Genomic DNA, 20080 nt, shown 5'->3' with positions numbered 1-20080 from the left:
CTGTATGTTGTTGTATGAAAGTGGACTGTCAGTGAGCACAAAGCGGTAGTTGCTATTTATTTACTCTAATACTCAAATTCTTACGTTCATGCTCCATAAAAAGAGAATTGGTGTATAGCGACATAAGAGTGTTCACAAAGGCCACGTTAACCTTGTAATTTGCTTTCCACTCAAGGCAAGCAGTGATTCTGGTTCTACCTACTGTTGGTTTCACTCCCATTTCCTTGTCAAATTCTGCAATTGGTGCTATCGTGCAGCTTCTTTTTAACTTGTTTCTAATAGATCCTTCGAAGGCACTTCTTCTGAGGAGAGTCTTCTTGGGATTTTTCCTCCCCTGTATCTAATGTATTTGTATTTTAGGTGCATTATCAAGATGGAGGCATTGTGAAATGAAATTCAGTAACAATTTGAAATTAATCATTCATTCTTAAAGAAAAGAAGGACCTGTAGAATGAGTAGACACACTTTTGAGAAAGCGTTACTTGAAGAGGATAAAATAAAATCAACTAGAAACACTGCAGGGGGAGGCTGATGTTTGTTTGCATGACAAACATTGTGTTTATAAATCTGTTTGCTAAAGCCATTTATGAAATGTGGCTTGCATGTGTTTGAATGGTATGTATGAAAAACTTGAAAACAATTTGAGATTGGAACTTAAGGTATTATCCTTGTCCATGTATGTGTATCATATTACTAGAAGACATTTTATTTCCTATTGTTCCTGAAACTCTGAATGTGTTCATCTGCATATGTGTTTTAAAATTTTGAAGTGTATCAAGTATTACCTATTTATTTATAGGAGATCATGGGAAGCAAATGTAATGTTGTCATCTTCATGATAAAGGAAAAGTTCCTGAAGTGAAACTACCTCGCTATCTTTGAAAATCTATTAAATTGTGTTAATAATGCTTGATGCTCAAATTTTGTCTTGGCAGATAGTTTCTAGCAGGACTATGACAAAGCCATTAGTACTTAAAAATGGCAGACCTGCTGGAAGAGGAAGTATTACGGTAAGACAATTAAGACAATAAATCTCTTCAGTGTTTATCCTTAAATGTTTTTGTGGTGTTTTATTTAGTTAGTGCCTTGAACACAGTGTGTCTAATCTACAATGCTGTAAAAGGTATCTTAAAGCATTTTTTTTTTTCCCTCCACTAATATTTCTTTGTCATCCAAAAGGAGAGCAGCCCATCTTTTGCATCTATAAGACTCATTGCATCCATCAAAATAATTGGGGCATCTGATGTGCTACTATTTGGGCAGTATCTTTAATTGTCAGTGTCATCATGTAGGGAATCCCAATGTCAAAACAAATTGTTCCTCCCTTCCCCCACCCCATTTTTTTAATACTTCATTTGTGCACAAACATGATTTGTTTTAATGGACCTGTCATAGAAGTGTTGTGAATATGAGAAGACTATATGTATTTCCAGAATACAAAATAAGTATTTTATTTTGTTTGCGTATCTAGATTACAGCAGAAGAAGTGAAGGATAACAGGGTGGTTGTATTGGAAGTAGAAGCAAGGAAACTGGACAATAAGGTATTTAAGTGATTGCTGTTTCTTTGATAAAGTAGTAAAATCAGAATCTTGTCAAAACAGGAAACATTAAAATGTTCATTCTTATTTTTTGCTGAAGTAATTAAATCCATTAAGGTTTTTCTTACTCTAAAAAAGAAACTGAAGAATGATTGCTTCAGAGTAACTTCACTGACTGTTTTGAAATTAATTATAACGTATTTCTAAATAAAACAAGTGCATTGCAGGGGTAGTTTGTGAACAGCATGCTTCCATTTAAATGTAAATCTTTACATTTAATTATAAAGATAAGGGAGTTTTAGTGTATTGATTTCTTTGAATAGCTGTATAAACGATTACCTGTTAGCTCTCTGAAATAAATGATAAAGAGTGTTCTTAGAGTGTATAAATCTGTTAGGTTAAATATTTTGGGTTTGGCTAAAATGACTGTATTTAGAAAGACTTTTAAAAACAAAATTAAAAAAAAATAATAATGAAAAAATGTTATTATTTTTCCCAGACGATTTAATGCTAGTTTTTTAAACTAGGTGGAATCCTCAGTTTCCTAACTATCCATCATAGTACTTACTGGTATAAGTATTCTTTTGTTTGAACTGTCAGGTATTTAGTATGTGGATACTACAGAACTTTGATCCTAATTCAATGGACATGTCCCATTTTTTTTCTCTTTCACAGGTGGTAATATGATCAGATTTGCATTTCTTCATCTAAAGCTTATGTTCCCTGAATATTTAGTTTACTTTTTGTTAATCTAAGTGTGTTTTAACTAGTGTTTAATGGCATTCATGCCACAGGCTGTTCTGGGATAATTACACGTTCTTTAAATACAGGATTTTTTTGGAAAGTCAGATCCTTATCTGGAATTCCACAAGCAGACTGGAGATGGAAACTGGGTGATGGTTCACAGAACAGAGGTAGGATATTTTCAGTCAACAATCTAGAGATTAAGGTTATTCGATTTCCAGTGAGTCACAGCTCTAAAGGTGCAGTACCTTACAAAAATAAGAGAATGGTTTGGTAGTTGACATGCAGACCAGTTAGGAATCACCTCAGCTCTTCCACTGACTTTCTTTTAGAATGGGGTCTGCTTTACTCAGATTGTGATTTATGCCACCTTGTTTTAAAGGAAAATAATGTTTTTTAAACTTTCTGCGATCTAGAAGAAAACAAGTGTTTTGAAAAGGTACTGCACACTCACACAGGGACATTTGTCTTGGTGCTACTCTGAGGGTAGAATTTGAGCATTCCTGTGACAGTGCTGTTCTTATGTCATTAGTACAGCTAGATGACATTGACAGTAATTGTACCAAATGCTTGCATAGCGAGGGCAAGCCAAGGATAACATGCTTGAGCAACAGCAGCCTTCCACCCAAGAGGAGGTGCAGAGGTCCCGTGGCAGCAACTGACAGAGTAGGAGTAGTTTCAAAATGTCTCACTGTAGTGGAAGCTCAGGCCCTAGTCACAGCTGAGGTACTGTGCACATTTGCAGTGATGACTGTATTAATTTTGAAGCATGGATGTTGAAGAAGTATAAATCCTTTCTGTGTCACGTTTTATGAAGAACAACCACCTCATGAGAGAACCTATTTTTATAAATCTATCATTTCCATGAGGATTTCAGTCATCTTCAATTTCAGTAATGAATCCAGAATCTGCTGTTCCAACCTGGAACTGGCTGGAGGATTAGTTCTTTGTTACAGATTTTAAAAACCTTTAATGCTACTAACTGCTATTTACTGTTTTCATTTTCAAAAGAGAGCTTTCTCTCTCTGTACAACAGTGCTGGAAGTATGAGGATTACTATTAACAGGTATCATTAATTAAGTATTGCTTCTTGTGCTTTATAAGATCATTATTTGATATATTGGGTATATTACAGATACTTTTCAGTTGACAAGTTCTGAAGATCCTTCAGTAGTATTCATAAATATCACTTATTTAGCATTCAGCTTGAGAGACCTTTTATTCTCATGCACTGTTTCTGCCTAACTATACCATTAATTTCTTGAGAGAATATTTCCATAAGTGGAATTTCAGAATAAATATAAGCTGGAGTGAATTGTAATCTCTAGAGCACTGATATATTCAGAAATTCCAGTATAATCTTCTTGCATGTTTTTTTGGTAAATCACGCTTTTATATATGTTTATGTGTGTGCTAATTAAAAAAAAACCCACAATGTCAATATTTGTGTAAAGATCAATTTAATTTTTTGCAGTGTGCTAGCTGAATCATGTAACAGATCACAGTGCAGTCAAGAAAAACATGGAGTTGAAAGATACCATATCTTTTGGACAATGGTATTGCATGCTAAGAATGTTTAGTTTTGTTTATATCCTATATGTTAGGATTTGGATTGCAGGAAGTGATTGACAGCAGCATTAGTCAACTGTGTTTGCTTACAAAAATCATGGCATGAACGTATGACCCATTACGATGACTACTTTTCACTCTTGTGAACAATACTATTCTGACTTTTTTTTAACAGGTTATTAAAAACAACCTGAATCCTGTTTGGAGGCCCTTTAAAATCTCTCTCAATTCTCTTTGTTACAGTGACATGGATAAGTCAATCAAGGTAATGCATATGAAATGTGTGTATGAATTACTGCATTCAAAAATCAGAACATGGAATAAATGGAAGATGTGTTATTCTAGTTATTGCCTCTTTCAAATTGAAGTGAAAGTATTAGGTTTCTTACTCTTATCTGAAAGTCACAGAAATACACTTTTTTTCCTAAAACATGCATGTATCTCACATTTGTGATGCATTATCTGGTAAAAGCTGGTCTTTAAAAGTGTGGGAAACCAGTTGAACATAAGTAGCTTTGAAATATCCAATTCAGTTTCTTATTTGGATTGTAAAGTTTTAGTGTTGCATCAGCCAATACCGGTGGTGTTAAGATATTGCATAGTGAAAGATACATGGTAAAGGCTAGAATGTGCTTTGTTCTGTGTTATGGATCTTGTAATACTTTGTTACTGGTGTAACAGGTAATGCTAATGAAATTCTTAATATACTATCTGATACAATTCATTACACTTAATATACTAGCTGAGATAATAGATGTGGACCAGATGTATCTTATGGCTACCAGATGTAGTAAATAAAACTCAACTTTCTGTCAGAAAGTCAACCAAACCTGTGATGTAATGGTTCAAATTTTGTATTGAATAAATTATGTTTAACTTCTGAATGTTTTTCTTCAGGAATTCCCTTTAGGGCTGGAATTGAAGCTAAACAACCAATCAAAATGCCATTTATAAGCTATTATGAACATGTTAGGAACCTGATATTTTAGCATTTGAAAAAAAAAAAAAAAAACGCAAATGAAACAAACCACTATACTTGCCATTCTTCCTCTGGGAAGGAAAAAAGGGAGCATGATCTGCATATGACAGGTATTAGTCATATGACTTAAGGCAGTCCTGGAAAATGCTTAACAGCCACAGGGATCTGGGTGTTAAAAGCACCTGTATAGGTTTAAGTACATAATTACAGAGAGATTAATGAACAACTTTACAAGCCCAGAACCTGCTTCCCTTACTGCTTCTGTGTTTTCTCCTTCTCGTTTCTTTCTGCTTTCTTTTTCCCCAAAATAGCTGTGACAGCTCTTACATCTCCATACTGTAAATATATTTCTCTTTTTCAGTAAACAACCATACTAAAACTGTAGACCGTTGATAAAAATATGTCTGTTAAGATGGAGTTATTCTCAGCTCTGTCATCCTTTTAATGAAGTCTGTTCCTTGGAATCTTACCTCAGAAGTGCAGGTTTATTTCTAGAAGAAATAGATTTTACTTGTCATTGTTATGGACTTTCAGACAGTAGGATTATGTGTTAATTTACAAATCTGGGAGCTATCACTTCAAACATTAAAATGCAGACAGAATTGTATAATAATGTTGTTGTAGGACAATACTTTTAACACTTTCATATGCGTGCAGTTGCATACGTAATGGGCTATTTGTCATAGTAAGTAAAACCACCAACTTTTCCATAATGAGTGGCTTTTCACCTATTTAATGGCTTAGTTTGTGTATCCCCAGCAATGCACAAACCAAGTTGATTCTTTATCTTCTGGATTTACTGCTGTATTCCATGTGAGTGTGTTTGCAGTCAGTTTTCTCTGTTGAAAATGTGAGCCTTTCACCTGGAGCAAGCATGCCTAGTTCTGTTGGGGAAAATATACATGTAATTTTATCACATGGTTCCTTAGCGCTATTGCATGTCCAGGAGGGCATACATGGAACAAAAGAAATATTTCTGTCTTGCCTGGAGTAAGTATTGAAAATTGTCTTAAATGGGTCAAATATATCAAGCAAGACAAATTTTGATCCCTCTAAAAGGAAAAAGAAATAACTGTGCTAACTGTGAACAAGTATCATAACTATTGGCTCAGGAAATGTCTTCAGTTTTAAATTTCAGGTACTGAAGCACTTGGCTGAGTATTTGATTGGCTTAATTTATGGCATTCAAAAGAATTTACATAGCATCTGCCATGAACATTAGTCTGTTGTTTCTGTGGCTGCTTGTATGAGATTTAAGTTGCTATCAGTGCATGTGCATGCATTTATTTATTTATTAGTGCATTGAAAAGGTAGTGCAAACTGCAACAGAGGCATGTTCTGCACAGTGTGGAACTTGCATCTACACATCATATTTTGTACTTCAACATTACTGTTTGTTTTCAGAAAGTTAATTCCTCTCTCAGAAGCTCAAGTATAGATGTTGAAGTTATTGGTTTACTTTGTTATTCCTAAGTGAACTGGCCAAGTAGTCAACTAAATTGTTTCTTGAATATAAGTATGATTTTTTCAGTCTGGAAAGACAGACATGAAAATAGATGTTCAATTTAAGCCATGTATATTCAGAAAAGTTTTTCTTGAAGTTTATGTCTTGATTCCAAACAATAGGGGATTCCTACTTTGACTCTTGATTTATTATTGTTATTATTTATCATTATTATTAATAAGTATTTTTCCCTGTTTTTCTGTGATTAATTTAAGTTAGCTAGCATGTCTGTGTGCTAAACTGAAATATCAGAAGTGAATGGAATTAACATATGCTATTATAGATAAATATACAGCTTTTTATCTAGAAAAGCAGTTGGGTCACATTCATAAGTTGAGCTTTTAAAAAACAAAAATAGAGGACACTAACAGTGGTAAAATTATGCTATCTCAAATTGATAGGTTCTCAAAGAAGAAAAAAAGTATTTTTCACTTGGTCTGCCTTCTTTGTTGGGTTGAGGTGTTAAAAGATGAGTTGATTAAATAGTTAAACAACATTAAACACTGAATACAGAAAAAGAGGGATTTTTAGATTATATTCAGATCCGTGAAGTGTGGATCGTAGCGACTGCTTAAATTTGATAATAAAAATCAAGTCTTGTTTCTAGATTTAGGGCTGAACCTTCACATACTTATAAATTCTGAGTTATCTTGAAGATTAATAAAGTAATATAAAAGTATTAATAAAAATCTCATGAACACTGAATAACTGATTTTCTAAACTTTTGGCTGGGTGGTCAGAGATAGTTTTTCAGAGGTATTAAGGAAATTTAAGTCTCTTAATCCATGATGACAGTAAAAAAACCTACATTGTTTTCCTACTCTTCCTGACACCCGCCTCACTCCCAAAATGTATTTTGATATAATTGGTGTTACTTGCTTGTGCAAGACCTGACACTGCTTAGTATTCTCATCTCTCCTTTACGTCAGTGGAAGATCTGATCTCAAACTGGGTATATTGGCTTTTACCCAATGTTAATCTATAATTTTTAGATGCAACTCTATGCCATTCTAAGACTGCAGACAAGAGACTAAGATGAGAAAAACTCCATGATGTAAGAGATTTTGGAATGTTTTGGATGTTCAGGTTTGCCTGAACTAGAAATGCTGTTGCAGTGTTTGTTGCTTTTGTAGTGCCATTTCTGTTACTAACAGTGAATAATGCTTAATTTTAGGTTGAGTGCTATGACTATGATAGTGATGGGTCTCATGATCTCATAGGAAGTTTTCAAACTACGATGTCAAAACTGAAGGAAGCATCTCGGTCCTCACCTGTAAGTCTTACATGGTCTAAGCTGTCTGTGTGGTTTTGATAAGCTGTTTTACTCATTTTTGGAGCAAAATTTATGTCACTTGACTTGCAGGTATCAAAGTTGTGTTAGGCTACACCTTAACAATCCTACTGTAGCTGAGGTTGACTCAGCATTTACATTATGCATCCACTTTCCTAGGATTAATATCTTGGTTACAGTTTTTAATATTGCATATCTTAAATACCCAACCATCAGCACAAATGAATTTCACTAATCATAAAAACACAGAAATCAAAAAATTTAGAGTATCAGAAGACAGAATGCAGCACAAATTTCACTGCAGTTAAAAAGCCAAAGCTTGTAGTATTTTTTGAGGTTTTACTCAGTCCTTTATTTCGAGTATGGCCCTTACCAACTGTCATGGATACTTTAGTGAATATGAAAAAATTCAACACTTATGCCGCTGCACAAAAATGCAACTGAATGTGTTATGTTAGATGGATCTTCTTTAAAGTCAAATTACCCTTCCTGTTCTTATGAACTGTAAGAACCTGCAAACCTTTTAATAGATGAGTTTTACATTTATAAGAAAGGTGGCATAGCAACCTTAACATAAAAGTCTGTGTTTTATGTATGTTATCAAAATACTTTACCATCTTTTCCTTTAATTCTGTAAAACCTGCAGAACTGCTTCTGCATTAATAATAATAGGATATATATAAAAAAGAATGCCTGCTTGTACTTTTCTAACATCTTGAGTGTTGCATTCATACTAAACTCTTCAGATCTGTTGAATGTGAAGAGTCCACCTTGACTGTAGTGGTTTTTGATTGCTGCTTTGTGCCCTGCCATGCTTTTCTTTTAGAAACCCGTTTCTGAATTCATTTTGAATTAATCATGGTTCAGTTTAATGCCTCTTAAGGTTTTATATTGTTTGTAAGGAATTTTGGACTCATGTCCTATGCATGTAATTCATATGCTGCCTAGTTGGAGCTCTTAGGTGGTGGTCTCATTTTTTTTCTAGATTTTTCAGGGGCCAGGTGGTATCAGTTTAGCTTTCAGTGCTGACAGTGATCTTTCCTATTATTGTGTAATTAAAGTTTGCAAAAAATAAATTGGGGAGCAGGATGATTTCATAAAACCATTTTCTCTGCTTTTTAAAATGAAGATTTTACGAATCTTTTAACAAGACATTTTCCTTCTTTTTTTTTTTTAAAAAAAAACAAAGTTGTGCTTTTGTTATAGAGCAATATCATAAATTAAACAAGCCTAGCAGGCTTGTATGTTTGCATTTTCAAACCCATATTTTTGTAAGAACTGTGACAGTGGGTTCCCACGCAGTGAGAAGTATGTTGTGTAAAGGCTCCTTGAGAATATGAATACCTATTTTCATTGCACCCCTAGTAGCATAATAGGTGTGGTCTCTTTTGAATTTAAAGAAAAGGTATTTTAAATTATCTACCTGTGCTGGTTTTGGAAATGCTTTAAGAAAGTTGTTTTAATGAGAACTGTGGCTATACCTAATCTAAGTAATTTACTGCTCTGACAGTAAATGAAGCAAAGATAAGAGACAACACAAATAATCTGCTTCAGGTTTCTTCTACTTTTAAAAGGAACTAATCTCTAATCCTACATGATCTGATTAATTTGATAATGTCTGTAAAATATTTCTAATGCGCATTAGAATTTGACTTTATATACTCCAAGTGTGATCTTCAGTTACTACCACAATTCTGACATCTGCTGCACCTGTGGGAGATCTGGCACAACTTCTTTCAAGTTTACCTGAGGCAGGCATGGGTGTGACTCTGTATCCTCAGTTGCTGAAAAAGATGATCTTGTATAACTGAAGGGAACAAGTGTCTTTTACATTCTCTGGAGAATTGCTGACTTTTCTTTTTTCCCCATTCCTTAAGGGGTGTATCTTCCCCCCCAAGCATGCTGTTAGTGAGCCCTGATTGGAGGATTATAAAATGTAGTTGAAAGATTGTAAATGCTATGTATCTTGGGGCTGTTACTGGTGAGGACATCACCAATTGACATAGTAGCACAAAACCAAGTCCCTGAAAGACAATTTCCATCGAATAGAAATGATGCTGGTGGGGAAATGTCCAAAAACAGAAGGTAAACCAGAGGCATGTAGACTTCTCAGGTGCTGACCTTGTTAGTCCATTTTTTCACTCGAGATTAATTACAAGATCACTTTTTAGAACTTAATGAACTTAAACCAAAGCAGTGGAACCAGTTTCTGGCACTGAGCTAGAAGACATGTCTGGAATAGCTCCTCAGACTCTTTATGCACCAGACATGCTGCATTGTACCATCATGCCTGTATGACGGCAGGAGCTGCTTAACCTGGCTGTTGATTGCACTTGGAGGTTAATGTATTGGTTTAATTGATGAAGCCTCAACAATGGATTTTTTTTGTACGTTACTGTCACAGCTGCTGCTAACAGTGATGCTTTGCCTGAATCACCACGTCTTTACCAAAAAGGAAGTTGTTAGCAGAATCCTCAGAGGGAAAATGGTACAGAATGTCTTTGTATAGTTGAAATGCAGTTATCTAAACAAGCATTTGTAAGCTTTTGGGTAAGAGAAGATTTCTATCTTGATAATGGGATCTTTCGTGCTGATTTTGGGCAGGCTGGGTTTAATTTTGCTTGATAGTGAAATAAACTGCATTTTAATACAAGCCCAAAGTATCAATCCTAGAATAAAGAATTTTAAAATTTGTTGCATAAATTATATTGATAGTGCTTTTGTTGGATTTTTTTGCGTGCATGCAGGTTGAATTTGAGTGCATCAATGAAAAGAAAAGACAGAAGAAAAAAAGCTATAAGAACTCTGGCATTGTGAGCGTTAAGCACTGTGAGGTCAGTAATATATTCTGGTATGACTCTTTGGTTTTAAGTGCTTAGCCATAACAACTCTCATCTATTATGCCTACACCCTCAGACTGTAAGAAACTTTAAAATGTCTGAAAGTTCCGGACACAGTAAATATCTAAGGGCTCTGATTCATATAAGGAGACAGATTGACAGCTGAATCACGTGTCTGTGCCCTCCCTTTCTCTTGAAGATGCCATCTATATGGCAAAGGTGGCTTACTAATTTGTAAGGCCATTCCTGAACCACTGTGTTTCCCAACTCACCGTTTTAAGGTGAATTAAATTCTGGTAAGTCTGTCATGATACATTGTTTTATAAATGATAGTGCTTTTGGAGCTCCTTTGTTGTCTGCCTGTAATTTTGAAAAGGCCTGATTCTGATGTACTTGAGTGTGTGATGGCACACTGTAAACAGCCTCAGTGCAGTGGGTGGGTGGGATATCTGTAGAGTAAAAGTAGTGCTTTGCATGGATAAAGAAAACAAATCTGGAACCTCAGAAGTTTCTCCAACAATACTTACTGTTTTTTTCCCATTAAAAAAAAAGTTAATTCCTATCTTTAACTTTTATTTTTTAGATAATAGTAGAATGCACATTCCTTGATTACATCATGGGGGGGTGTCAGCTGAATTTCACAGTAAGTTAAATCATTTATATAAAGTAGCTTTGGAGTTTTGGAACAAAATGAAGTATATAATTGCCTGTGCTCTTCATTAGATTAGATTATTGTTTGGTGTTTTGTTTTGTTTTGTTCTGTAGCATGGAGGGGGGAAGCCATTTTGCCAGAGTCCATCTAGTCTGTTTAGAAAAAATTATTTTCTTGTGGCACGAAGTTCTCAACCTATAGTTATGTTGGTTAGGAACTAGCTGAGCTGTGTGGATGGAGACCAATGAGAAATTGACATTTCTGTGATTTACTTAATTTCCTTTAAGATTTCACTTTTGCCCTTGATGGTGGTTTTCAAAGCCTTTTATTTTAGTGAAAGCAACATACAGAAGCCATCATATGGGTTATGACCCTTAAGTAATGTAATTCGGAAACGAAATGCAGCACAAATAACAGTAAGATGTCTTCACCCTGGTAATATGCCTCATCACCAAGGCAGAGAAGACCCGTTGAGGTCAGACAAAGAATTATCTCTAGGTTTCTGTGGTGTCTGGCTAGTGGTACTTCTGAGAGAAAAGATATGTATGGCAAGATAGAGGATAAAATTAATTTAACAGCTATTGAAGAGCTGCTGTGAATGGTAACTGAAGTGAAAACCTGACAGATGAATGTTGTTTCAGCCCTTCTGAGAGATGCAGAGCTGCTGCTGGTTTTGTAGTGGCATTATTTTAAGAGTGTTAATATTCCAAGAAACCTGCATCGAAGTATTGTGCCTGTTAGATTTGTAGATGTCCTGGTAACTACTGTTTATAACTCTTCCATGATTTTCACTTTGGCTTTGCCAGAGATAAGAAACATAATTTTATCTCTAACAGCAATTTGATCCAAATACTGCATTTTGACAGGTGGGGATAGATTTTACAGGTTCCAATGGAGACCCTCGCTCTCCAGACTCTCTGCATTACCTCAGCCCTAACGGAGTTAATGAATACCTAACAGCCATTTGGTCTGTAGGAATGGTCATTCAGGATTATGATACGTAAGTTTTTTAGATTTTTATTTAAATCATTTTTTAGATATATAGATTTTTGTGGTAGTTTCTTCAACCAGTGTTGAAGATGCCAGCAGATATATTGGAATGAAACTTGTGAGCTGAAATGTAGAGCTAAAAAAGACTTCATAATCACTGCACAATAACATAATCACAAGCAAAAGCTTGTGTTTACAGCAGACAAGCAAGGCTTTTCATCTGTGATGTAAAAAGCGGCATTAATTTAAATAAAGGCTTGCATTCTTACCAATTTGGTGTTAAAGACTGGTTTGGTCTTAGAAACAATTACAGGGGGGAACTTCCATTTAATTTTGCATCTTAATGCTTAATAAACAGCACTTTTAATGATCAAAAGCAGCACTGATTAGCTAAAGTTACTGAACTATGACAGCTTTTAAAGGAAGGCGCTCACTTCATTTTCTTTCAAATTGCTTTTTTAGAGATAAGATGTTTCCAGCCTTTGGATTTGGTGCACAAATTCCTCCTTCATTTCAGGTAATTGAATATGTAAATGCACTATATAAGACAACTAAAAACAATTACTTCAGGAGGAGATTATATGTACAGTCCTAACTATGTCTTTTGTGTATTGACAGGTATCACATGAATTCCCATTAAATTTTAACCCATCAAACCCATTCTGTAATGGTAAGTCTGAGAAAGTAACATCAGACCTAGAGATAAAATGTCTAAGATGAAGGGATAAAAACATTTGCAAAGTGAATTGTGTGACATGTTGTTCTATTAGTTGTGTAGCAGGAAGCAATTTTATAACAATTTTCTTAGTTACTGGAAATACCATTTGATCTCTCTTCTGTATTGTTTCGTGAAAGAAGTGTTTTGAACAGCTAGGGCACAGCACAGGTAAGCTGGGAATGGTTCTCTCATGTTGTCAAGCCACTTCATTCTACTTCACTGCTGGTGTGGAGTTGTCTGGTTTGAGTATGATGCTGCTATTACCTGTTGAATATGACATCTCTGATCACACTGCTAGCTATCACAAGCTGCCAGGTGAAGAGAACTGTTGTAATTCAGTTACACGCACTTGAGCATACAGTATTTGGCCTTTCTGTTCACATAAAGCCAAGCCTGTTAGTTATGTGTGTTAAGCATTGGCCAAACTGAAGGCCTCCATTGCTCGTGAATCATTTTACTTTTTTTTATCATGGTTAGTTTTAAATCTTTGTATCATCACTTTAAATAACTGATATATACAGTGTTTCAGGAACACTGAGTGCTTCAAAATATCCTAATTCTAATATGAAAAAACTAACACGATCTATTTGTGTTCTCTAGGAATCCAAGGCATTGTTGATGCATATCGGGCTTGTCTTCCTCAAGTGAAGTTATATGGACCAACAAATTTTTCTCCGATTATAAACCATGTGGCAAGATTTGCTGCAGCAGCTACGCAACAGCAAACAGCATCTGTAAGTTCTTCATGCTAGTGTGTGTATTTTTCTTTTTTCTTTTCCTTCTAGTTTATAAATATTATTTTTTCCCTTCTAGTTTATAAATATTATTTTTTCCCTTCTAGTTTATAAATACTATTTTTTCCCTTCTAGTTTATAAATACTATTTTTTCCCTTCTAGTTTATAAATACTATTTTTTCCCTTCTAGTTTATAAATACTATTTTTCCAATTTGGAAAAATAACAATTTGGAAAAGAGCTATGGATTTTCATATGCCAAGAGGTTTATAAGGGTTTGCCGTGTTAGTCTAACTGTCATCAATATATGTATTAGGAAAGCAGCAAAACTTCTTGTACAGTTGTTTTTTTTTTTTTTCCTGAGTGCAGTATGCCTATCAAGAGATTTATTTTTTCTGCCTGAAAGAATACATTAAAGAAATTTTGCTGCCTTGCCATTTAATGCATATTGTAGATATTTTGGGTTGGCTTTTGGTTTTAGTGGTGATTTTCTTCCAGTATAGGGGGATGTATAAGAAGAGAGAAATAAATCCAGTGTCATATGCTGTCATACTGCTGGTCATAGCCTTCTCTGATCATGGCTGCTTTGTAGACATTCTTGCTGGAGTGGGGGAGTGGAGTGGTGGGGAACAATGAGAAAAGGTGATACTTGAACACAGGACATAAGCGAAATCCAATTATTTTGGAGGCAGATAAGGGAAGATAGGAAGCAAAGTACTGAAGAGGAAGACTTGTAAGAATACTAGGAGTACCTTTGGAACTTCAATTTGTGCTGCCCAGTAATTGTCTGAAATGAACCAAGTGAGAGAAGACCAGAAATTCAAAAAGTGTTGGATAGTTTCTGAACTTTGTACTTCTAGCTTGTTCTTGGTACTTCAATCCAGAACAGAAGCTAAGATGCCAACTTTTAGAAGCCGTGGCAGTATAGTGGAAGCAACTCAAGTGGTACTTGAATAAATTACCAAAGTACTGCAGGGTGATCTCAGATGCCTTGGTAATTAACTTCATAAAGTAGCTAGAAAACATGGTTAAAGGAATTTGAAAATGGGCATGCTGTTTTTCAGCACAAAAGGGCATGTTTTAATCTATAGTTAGGATTTTAAGGATGTAATCAGTGAAGCAAAGGGTAGCAATTAATAAAGGTATTGATAGACCAGAAAGGAAACAAATACAAGTTTCACAGGTGTTATCTGTCCAAAACCTCAATAAAATGCCTTCTATCCCAGGACAAATACTTGGAAAATAGGTTAACTGTTGGTTTGTCTGGGGATTTTAGAGAAAAGGAGAAGGGTGATATCACTGGGTTTTTGGGAAGTGGCTGTTTAAAGATGACTTCTTCTAAAAGATGGATTATGTTGTCCTTATAAATTTCTTCGGACTGTACAGATAAAGCCTGACCACAACGTAGATGTTTGATTGTAAAATTCGGTGAGTGCATTGAACGTGCTCAAAGTGACAACAGTATGTAGTCCTGTATGTGCATTTTTCTAAGTGTACATGCCTACGTGTTTTCTATTTCTTTGTCATGACACAGTGTTTATTGATTTGACAGCAATACTTTATACTTCTGATCATAACGGATGGTGTGATAACAGACCTTGATCAAACTCGGACTGCCATAGTTAATGCTTCGAAATTGCCCATGTCCATTATCATTGTTGGTGTTGGAGGAGCAGACTTCGATGCCATGGAGTTTCTTGATGGCGACAATGGAGTTCTTAGGTCCTCATCAGGAGAACCAGCTGTCAGAGACATTGTCCAGTTTGTGCCATTCAGGAAGTTCCAAAATGTAAGGAATCCTAATGTATGCTGAATAAATATTGTAGAGGTATGCTGGGTTTGCTCAGATATCCTACATACAGTCCTAAGCTTTTGCAGTGTTTCTAAAATGAACTCTGAAGTCTGAGATAAGTCCTTATTAAGTGCTAAAAAAAAGGACAGAAGACTTCAGCATCCGTTGAATTTCTGTTAGGTGAGCTGATTCATGTTTTAAAAGACTCCATTTCTGGCTTCACTGCATTTCTGACCAGTTGCTGCAGGCAAACGACCTTTGTAAATCTCCCCCAGATTTGATTAAACAGATGGATGTGTTTTTCATTTGGGAGGAAGAACTTACTATGGTTTTGTTCTTATGGCAAAATGTTTTTTTATTGCAGATGCCCATTTGTAAATGTGGATTAGTCTCACATTTTAGTGCAGTGTTAAAATTCAAAGCTCAGTCAGGGACATCATAATCAGTAGAAATTGTGTGTGGGCACAATAGTGGTGATAGTTTTCATTTTTGTTAAAGCAAATATACAAAAAAAAATGTGTGGTGAAAGAATGGAGTCTTGATTTTTTTTTTTTTTTTTGGTGTAGAACCTAATAAAATATGCACAGGCTAATATAGTCCAACTTTCAAATGTATCACTGGAAAAAGTTGATTTTAAAAAAACAACTAAAAGTTCCTCAAGATGGTGAAGATAAGGTCAACAGTTTTATTTCCATCCTAATATGTTCTAATTTTGTTTTGTTTCTTAATATTAACCCTGTTAATAATACTCCTTAGGCCTTCTTTTTTGTCTTTGTATTTTTATTTTTACCTTTGATACAAGTTCTTTGTTTAATCTCAGTGCAACTTGGGCAAACTGAAAGGAGAAAGAGACCAAAATCAATATAGAATATGCTTACTGAATAATGCACTTGGATGTAGATTAACTAGGGTCAATATTCAATATAAAATTATATATGCAGATGCTTCAGTTTCTAGAAGAAGAGGTGCTTTTTTTCCCATGGATACTTAATCTTACAGTTATCTCTTGAAGAGCTGCTCTGTAGCAGTACAGTTACTGTGGAGGACACTTGGTGCAAAAGGTTACAGATGATTAGACAAGCCCCTGAAGGGTCATCTTAAGCGATTAGTGGAAGTGTGTTTACATAGCTGAAGTTTGACGTCTGCACTGTTTGTGTGTATTTCATATGACAAAAGGTATCTCAGACATGGCAGTCCTTTGCTGACCCAGCTCCTATTACTTCAGTGAAGCAAGGCAACCAGATGGTTCCTGGTAATGGGAATGAGAAGGTAAAGATGTCAGGGAAGCTTCCGTCTGTCCCACAAGGGCGTTGTGTAGAGTCCTCTGTAAAATGTCAGACTTTAAATTGGCCTAGTAGAGGTGGTGCTTATTACCCATCTTAGGATCTCTGTTAACAGTTGGTGGAAACTGAAACTTGGTGTTCATTCTTTTTTTCTAAGTCTCCAAAGGAAGCTCTGGCGCAGTGTGTCCTGGCAGAAGTCCCTCAGCAAGTGGTGAACTACTTCAGCACCTACAAACTGCAGCCTCCAAAGAATCCTGCTGCAAAGTGAATGGGCTGAGCAGGGGAGCTGAGACTTTGTGCTTGCTTTACTTGCTGTATCTACAGACTTTGGTTCTTGAAATACTTCTGTATACATGTATGCACACACCTTTGTATGGTAATGTCTGTTAGCTTTTGCCTGCCAATCACTTTGCCAAGCGTGCCTTCTAAGGGCCAAAACTGTTTGTGTTAATATTTGATGTTAATTTGAGAGAGGGGTTACATGGGTGCGTTTTATTTTGAAAAGTAAGAGTGCAAAAAACGAGATTGAATATGCAGAGAGAAGGAGGAGAATGGCTGGAAGTAGAACAGCTGACTGATAAATATGACCAGTGGGAATGTTCAGTTACTTTTGTGGGGATCGTCACCGAGGACTGCAGTTTGTCAGTGATTGTAAAACCAGGCTGAAATGAAAAAGAGTATATCCCCACCAAGTAGATAAAAGTTTGTATGTGCTTCAATGAATCTAGAATACTTCAGGCTTCTGTGTCTATTAAGCCAACATAACAAAATTTTGTCACAGGAGTTTCATAATGAGACAAGTGCCAGAAGAGAGAGTAAAGGCCCTCCTTGCCTGCCTACTTCACGTTCGTCACTTTAGTGCCTTTGGCCAATGCCTGGGATTCGGGGCTGTGTGAACATGAGCCAAACAAGTCATTAAAGTGTATATTCTTTTATACTATGCATTCTCTTAAGGTAGTACAGGAATAACTAGGGTAAGTCAAGGTAAACCTCTAACATGTCAGAAGAATACTCTTGGCCTTTGAGGCTACTACTTAAAGGCTGTAACATGTACTTCAATGTGTACTGTGCTGAAAAACAGGAACTCCAGATCTGATGTTGGTTGGGGTTTTGTTTTGGTTGGTTGGTGTTTTTTTCCATAAAACAATCATGATTGATGTTTAAAGGGCTTCTTGTGAAGCTTTTTGGTTAAAAAGTTTTGCCTGATTTATAATTGCATGTTTTCAAGGCAAGGCAGTTCTTGAAAGTGCTGTATTGGTTTTGTCATATTTTGATTTATGCTTCTTTTTCATAGTCCCACTAATGAAAAATGCCTGCAGAGAACCCAATCTTCCTTCTTCCCTTCCAGTAGGAAGACATAAAAAAGTGTCCAAGCTCTAATCCTATATTCATACTGTGTTTCTCTAGGGCAAGCAATTTCTGGTTTATTTTCTTGGCTTGAGTTTTCTTTTCACCATTTACATCAAGTTGCTTAGTGGACAGACGACACTTTCTTGTCTCCCAGCTGCATACTGCTTGCTGAGGATCTCTTCTGATCCTGTCAGTGCATGTAACGTAAGTGGATGTAAAGATCTCACCCTTTCAAAAATGCCCATCTTGAACATTAATTTTGCAGTTTCACATTTGAAGTGGTTTAGAGTTAGAAATCTGACTGATCTGATTTTGGATGGTCTAGCTGTAACATGTAAGAACAGAATGGACTAACGCTAAATTTAGCATACTTGGGCACTCAAGAGTGCTCCAGGTCATACTGTATGTGACTTTGTATGTGTCTTTTTTTTTTTTTTTTTTTTTAGTTGCTGGAGATGCTGTGTGGTGTGATTTGTTTGGTTTTTTTTTTCCATAGGTGTATAGTGCTGTCAAAAATCTGCATTCACATTAACATTGATGGATGAATGATACATGTATTTGAAATTGTCTTACGCATCCTGTAAAACATACCAAATTTTTTGTAGTCAGTTGATGAGTTATCAATCATGAATGAATATTTTATTCTCCACTCTGTTTTCCTTGGTGAAAGGGTGTCCTAAATAGTTTCAGTAGTGGAATACTAAGGAAGAGATTTTGTTTCATATTAAGCCAAGCTCTGTCTTTTTTTTTTTTTTTTTGAAATCTAATCCATGTGTTTATATAAAAATCTGTAGACATCTTTTTATCAGTGTAGTGCAAATGTGTTACTACTTTATACATAAACTATAATGAAGTGTCATGCCAGATATGCAACACAAAATATTAAGGAAGTAGTGATAGTGAATTTAAATCACACTGCTGCAAATTGGTATTGTATGATTTTGGAACAGTAAACTGTTGCACAGCTACATGTTCCATGTACAGAAATAACTGGATGCAGCATTAATGCTGTGTCTGGATTCATTGCAGTGGACGAGTACTACTGATAGGAGTACAGTATACTACTGAAGTTCCTCTGAGCTGTTTGCCAAAAATATAATGCTGCATCTGTGTTCTGTTACCAATTCTGTTTTAAGTTGCCGTGAAAGTGCATTTAAATGCATTTAAGCATGTTAATAGGTATTATTATGCTAAGTGTCTGTTGCATATAAAATAAAACCTTTTGCTTTGTCTGTATTCTATACATAAATTCCGAGTTTATACAGCAGAGAATTCATTATCTCTTATTGGAAAAGTGCCCCCACATTCCTCAAGCTTAGGGAATTACATAGCATATTAATGACACCTGTTTCTCAGTGTGCCCTATTCTGTGTAAAAGAAAAGTGTTTCAGATGTAACAGGGGTGAGAACCGTTTTCCAGGTGTAAATTCTCTTAGAGGTGTACAGCTAATGCCTGGTGAAAAATTTGGAAACTTCTGAGGTAGGCTGAAGCAATGTTCTGAGTCAAGGAATGCAGAAGATTGAGAGTCAAGGGGGAAGAGAGTTACTGTGGTGTTTTGCCATTTTTGTTTGTTTATTTTTACATGTAAAAAATGCCTTATTAGCTTGAGGGTGACAAAGCAAAATATTGTCCGTTTTGTAAAGTGAATGTGCTTGTAGGGCACTTGCACCACCTTGTGATAAAAGTGATGTATAGCAGTCTTTGTAATCAGATGCTTTTGCCATATGATGATCGTAATATATACATATGTACAGCAGAGAAATAACCTGTAACTAGAATTTTTTACTTTCCTGTGTATTTCAGTTCTGATGAAGTTAACTGATTTACAATGCCTATGCATTAAAAATACAATTTCAGTATACTGTTTTTCCATTGTGCTTTTGTATTCAGCATTTTCTATCTAATGATAAATGCTGCTTTTGCACTTCCTATGATTACTCCACATGCTGAGCAGCTCAAATTTATAACAAGTATTATCAGATGAGAGGAAAAGTGCCTTTTCCACTCAGTGGTTATGAATGTGCAGTGTGTATTTCATAAAGCATCTCATATTGGCTTTTAGCAAGAAAATATTCTGAAATTGGACAGTTTTA

General features: G+C 35.5%; 1 protein-coding gene across 6 annotated transcripts in view; it reads left to right on the top strand.

Annotated features, from left to right (window-relative positions):
• The window catches only part of CPNE3 (copine 3), a 32149-nt gene extending 12303 nt beyond the window's left edge, over window positions 1-19846 (top strand). For all 6 annotated transcript variants that reach the window (XM_074816374.1, XM_074816413.1, XM_074816384.1 and 3 more), the window contains 13 exons: window positions 936-1010; window positions 1472-1543; window positions 2371-2454; window positions 4029-4118; window positions 7511-7609; window positions 10375-10461; window positions 11051-11110; window positions 11986-12119; window positions 12572-12626; window positions 12728-12779; window positions 13428-13561; window positions 15114-15350; window positions 16794-19846. In XM_074816374.1, the coding sequence (XP_074672475.1) occupies window positions 936-1010; window positions 1472-1543; window positions 2371-2454; window positions 4029-4118; window positions 7511-7609; window positions 10375-10461; window positions 11051-11110; window positions 11986-12119; window positions 12572-12626; window positions 12728-12779; window positions 13428-13561; window positions 15114-15350; window positions 16794-16904 (1290 nt within the window). In that variant the 3' untranslated portion in view covers window positions 16905-19846. The remainder of the gene's footprint in view (window positions 1-935; window positions 1011-1471; window positions 1544-2370; window positions 2455-4028; window positions 4119-7510; window positions 7610-10374; window positions 10462-11050; window positions 11111-11985; window positions 12120-12571; window positions 12627-12727; window positions 12780-13427; window positions 13562-15113; window positions 15351-16793) is intronic.
• Window positions 19847-20080: the final 234 nt, after the last annotated feature.

The sequence above is a fragment of the Strix aluco genome, chromosome 1 (genome assembly GCF_031877795.1).
Source record: "Strix aluco isolate bStrAlu1 chromosome 1, bStrAlu1.hap1, whole genome shotgun sequence".
Lineage (NCBI taxonomy): Eukaryota > Metazoa > Chordata > Aves > Strigiformes > Strigidae > Strix > Strix aluco.
This window is presented reverse-complemented; position numbering and strand designations above follow the sequence as displayed.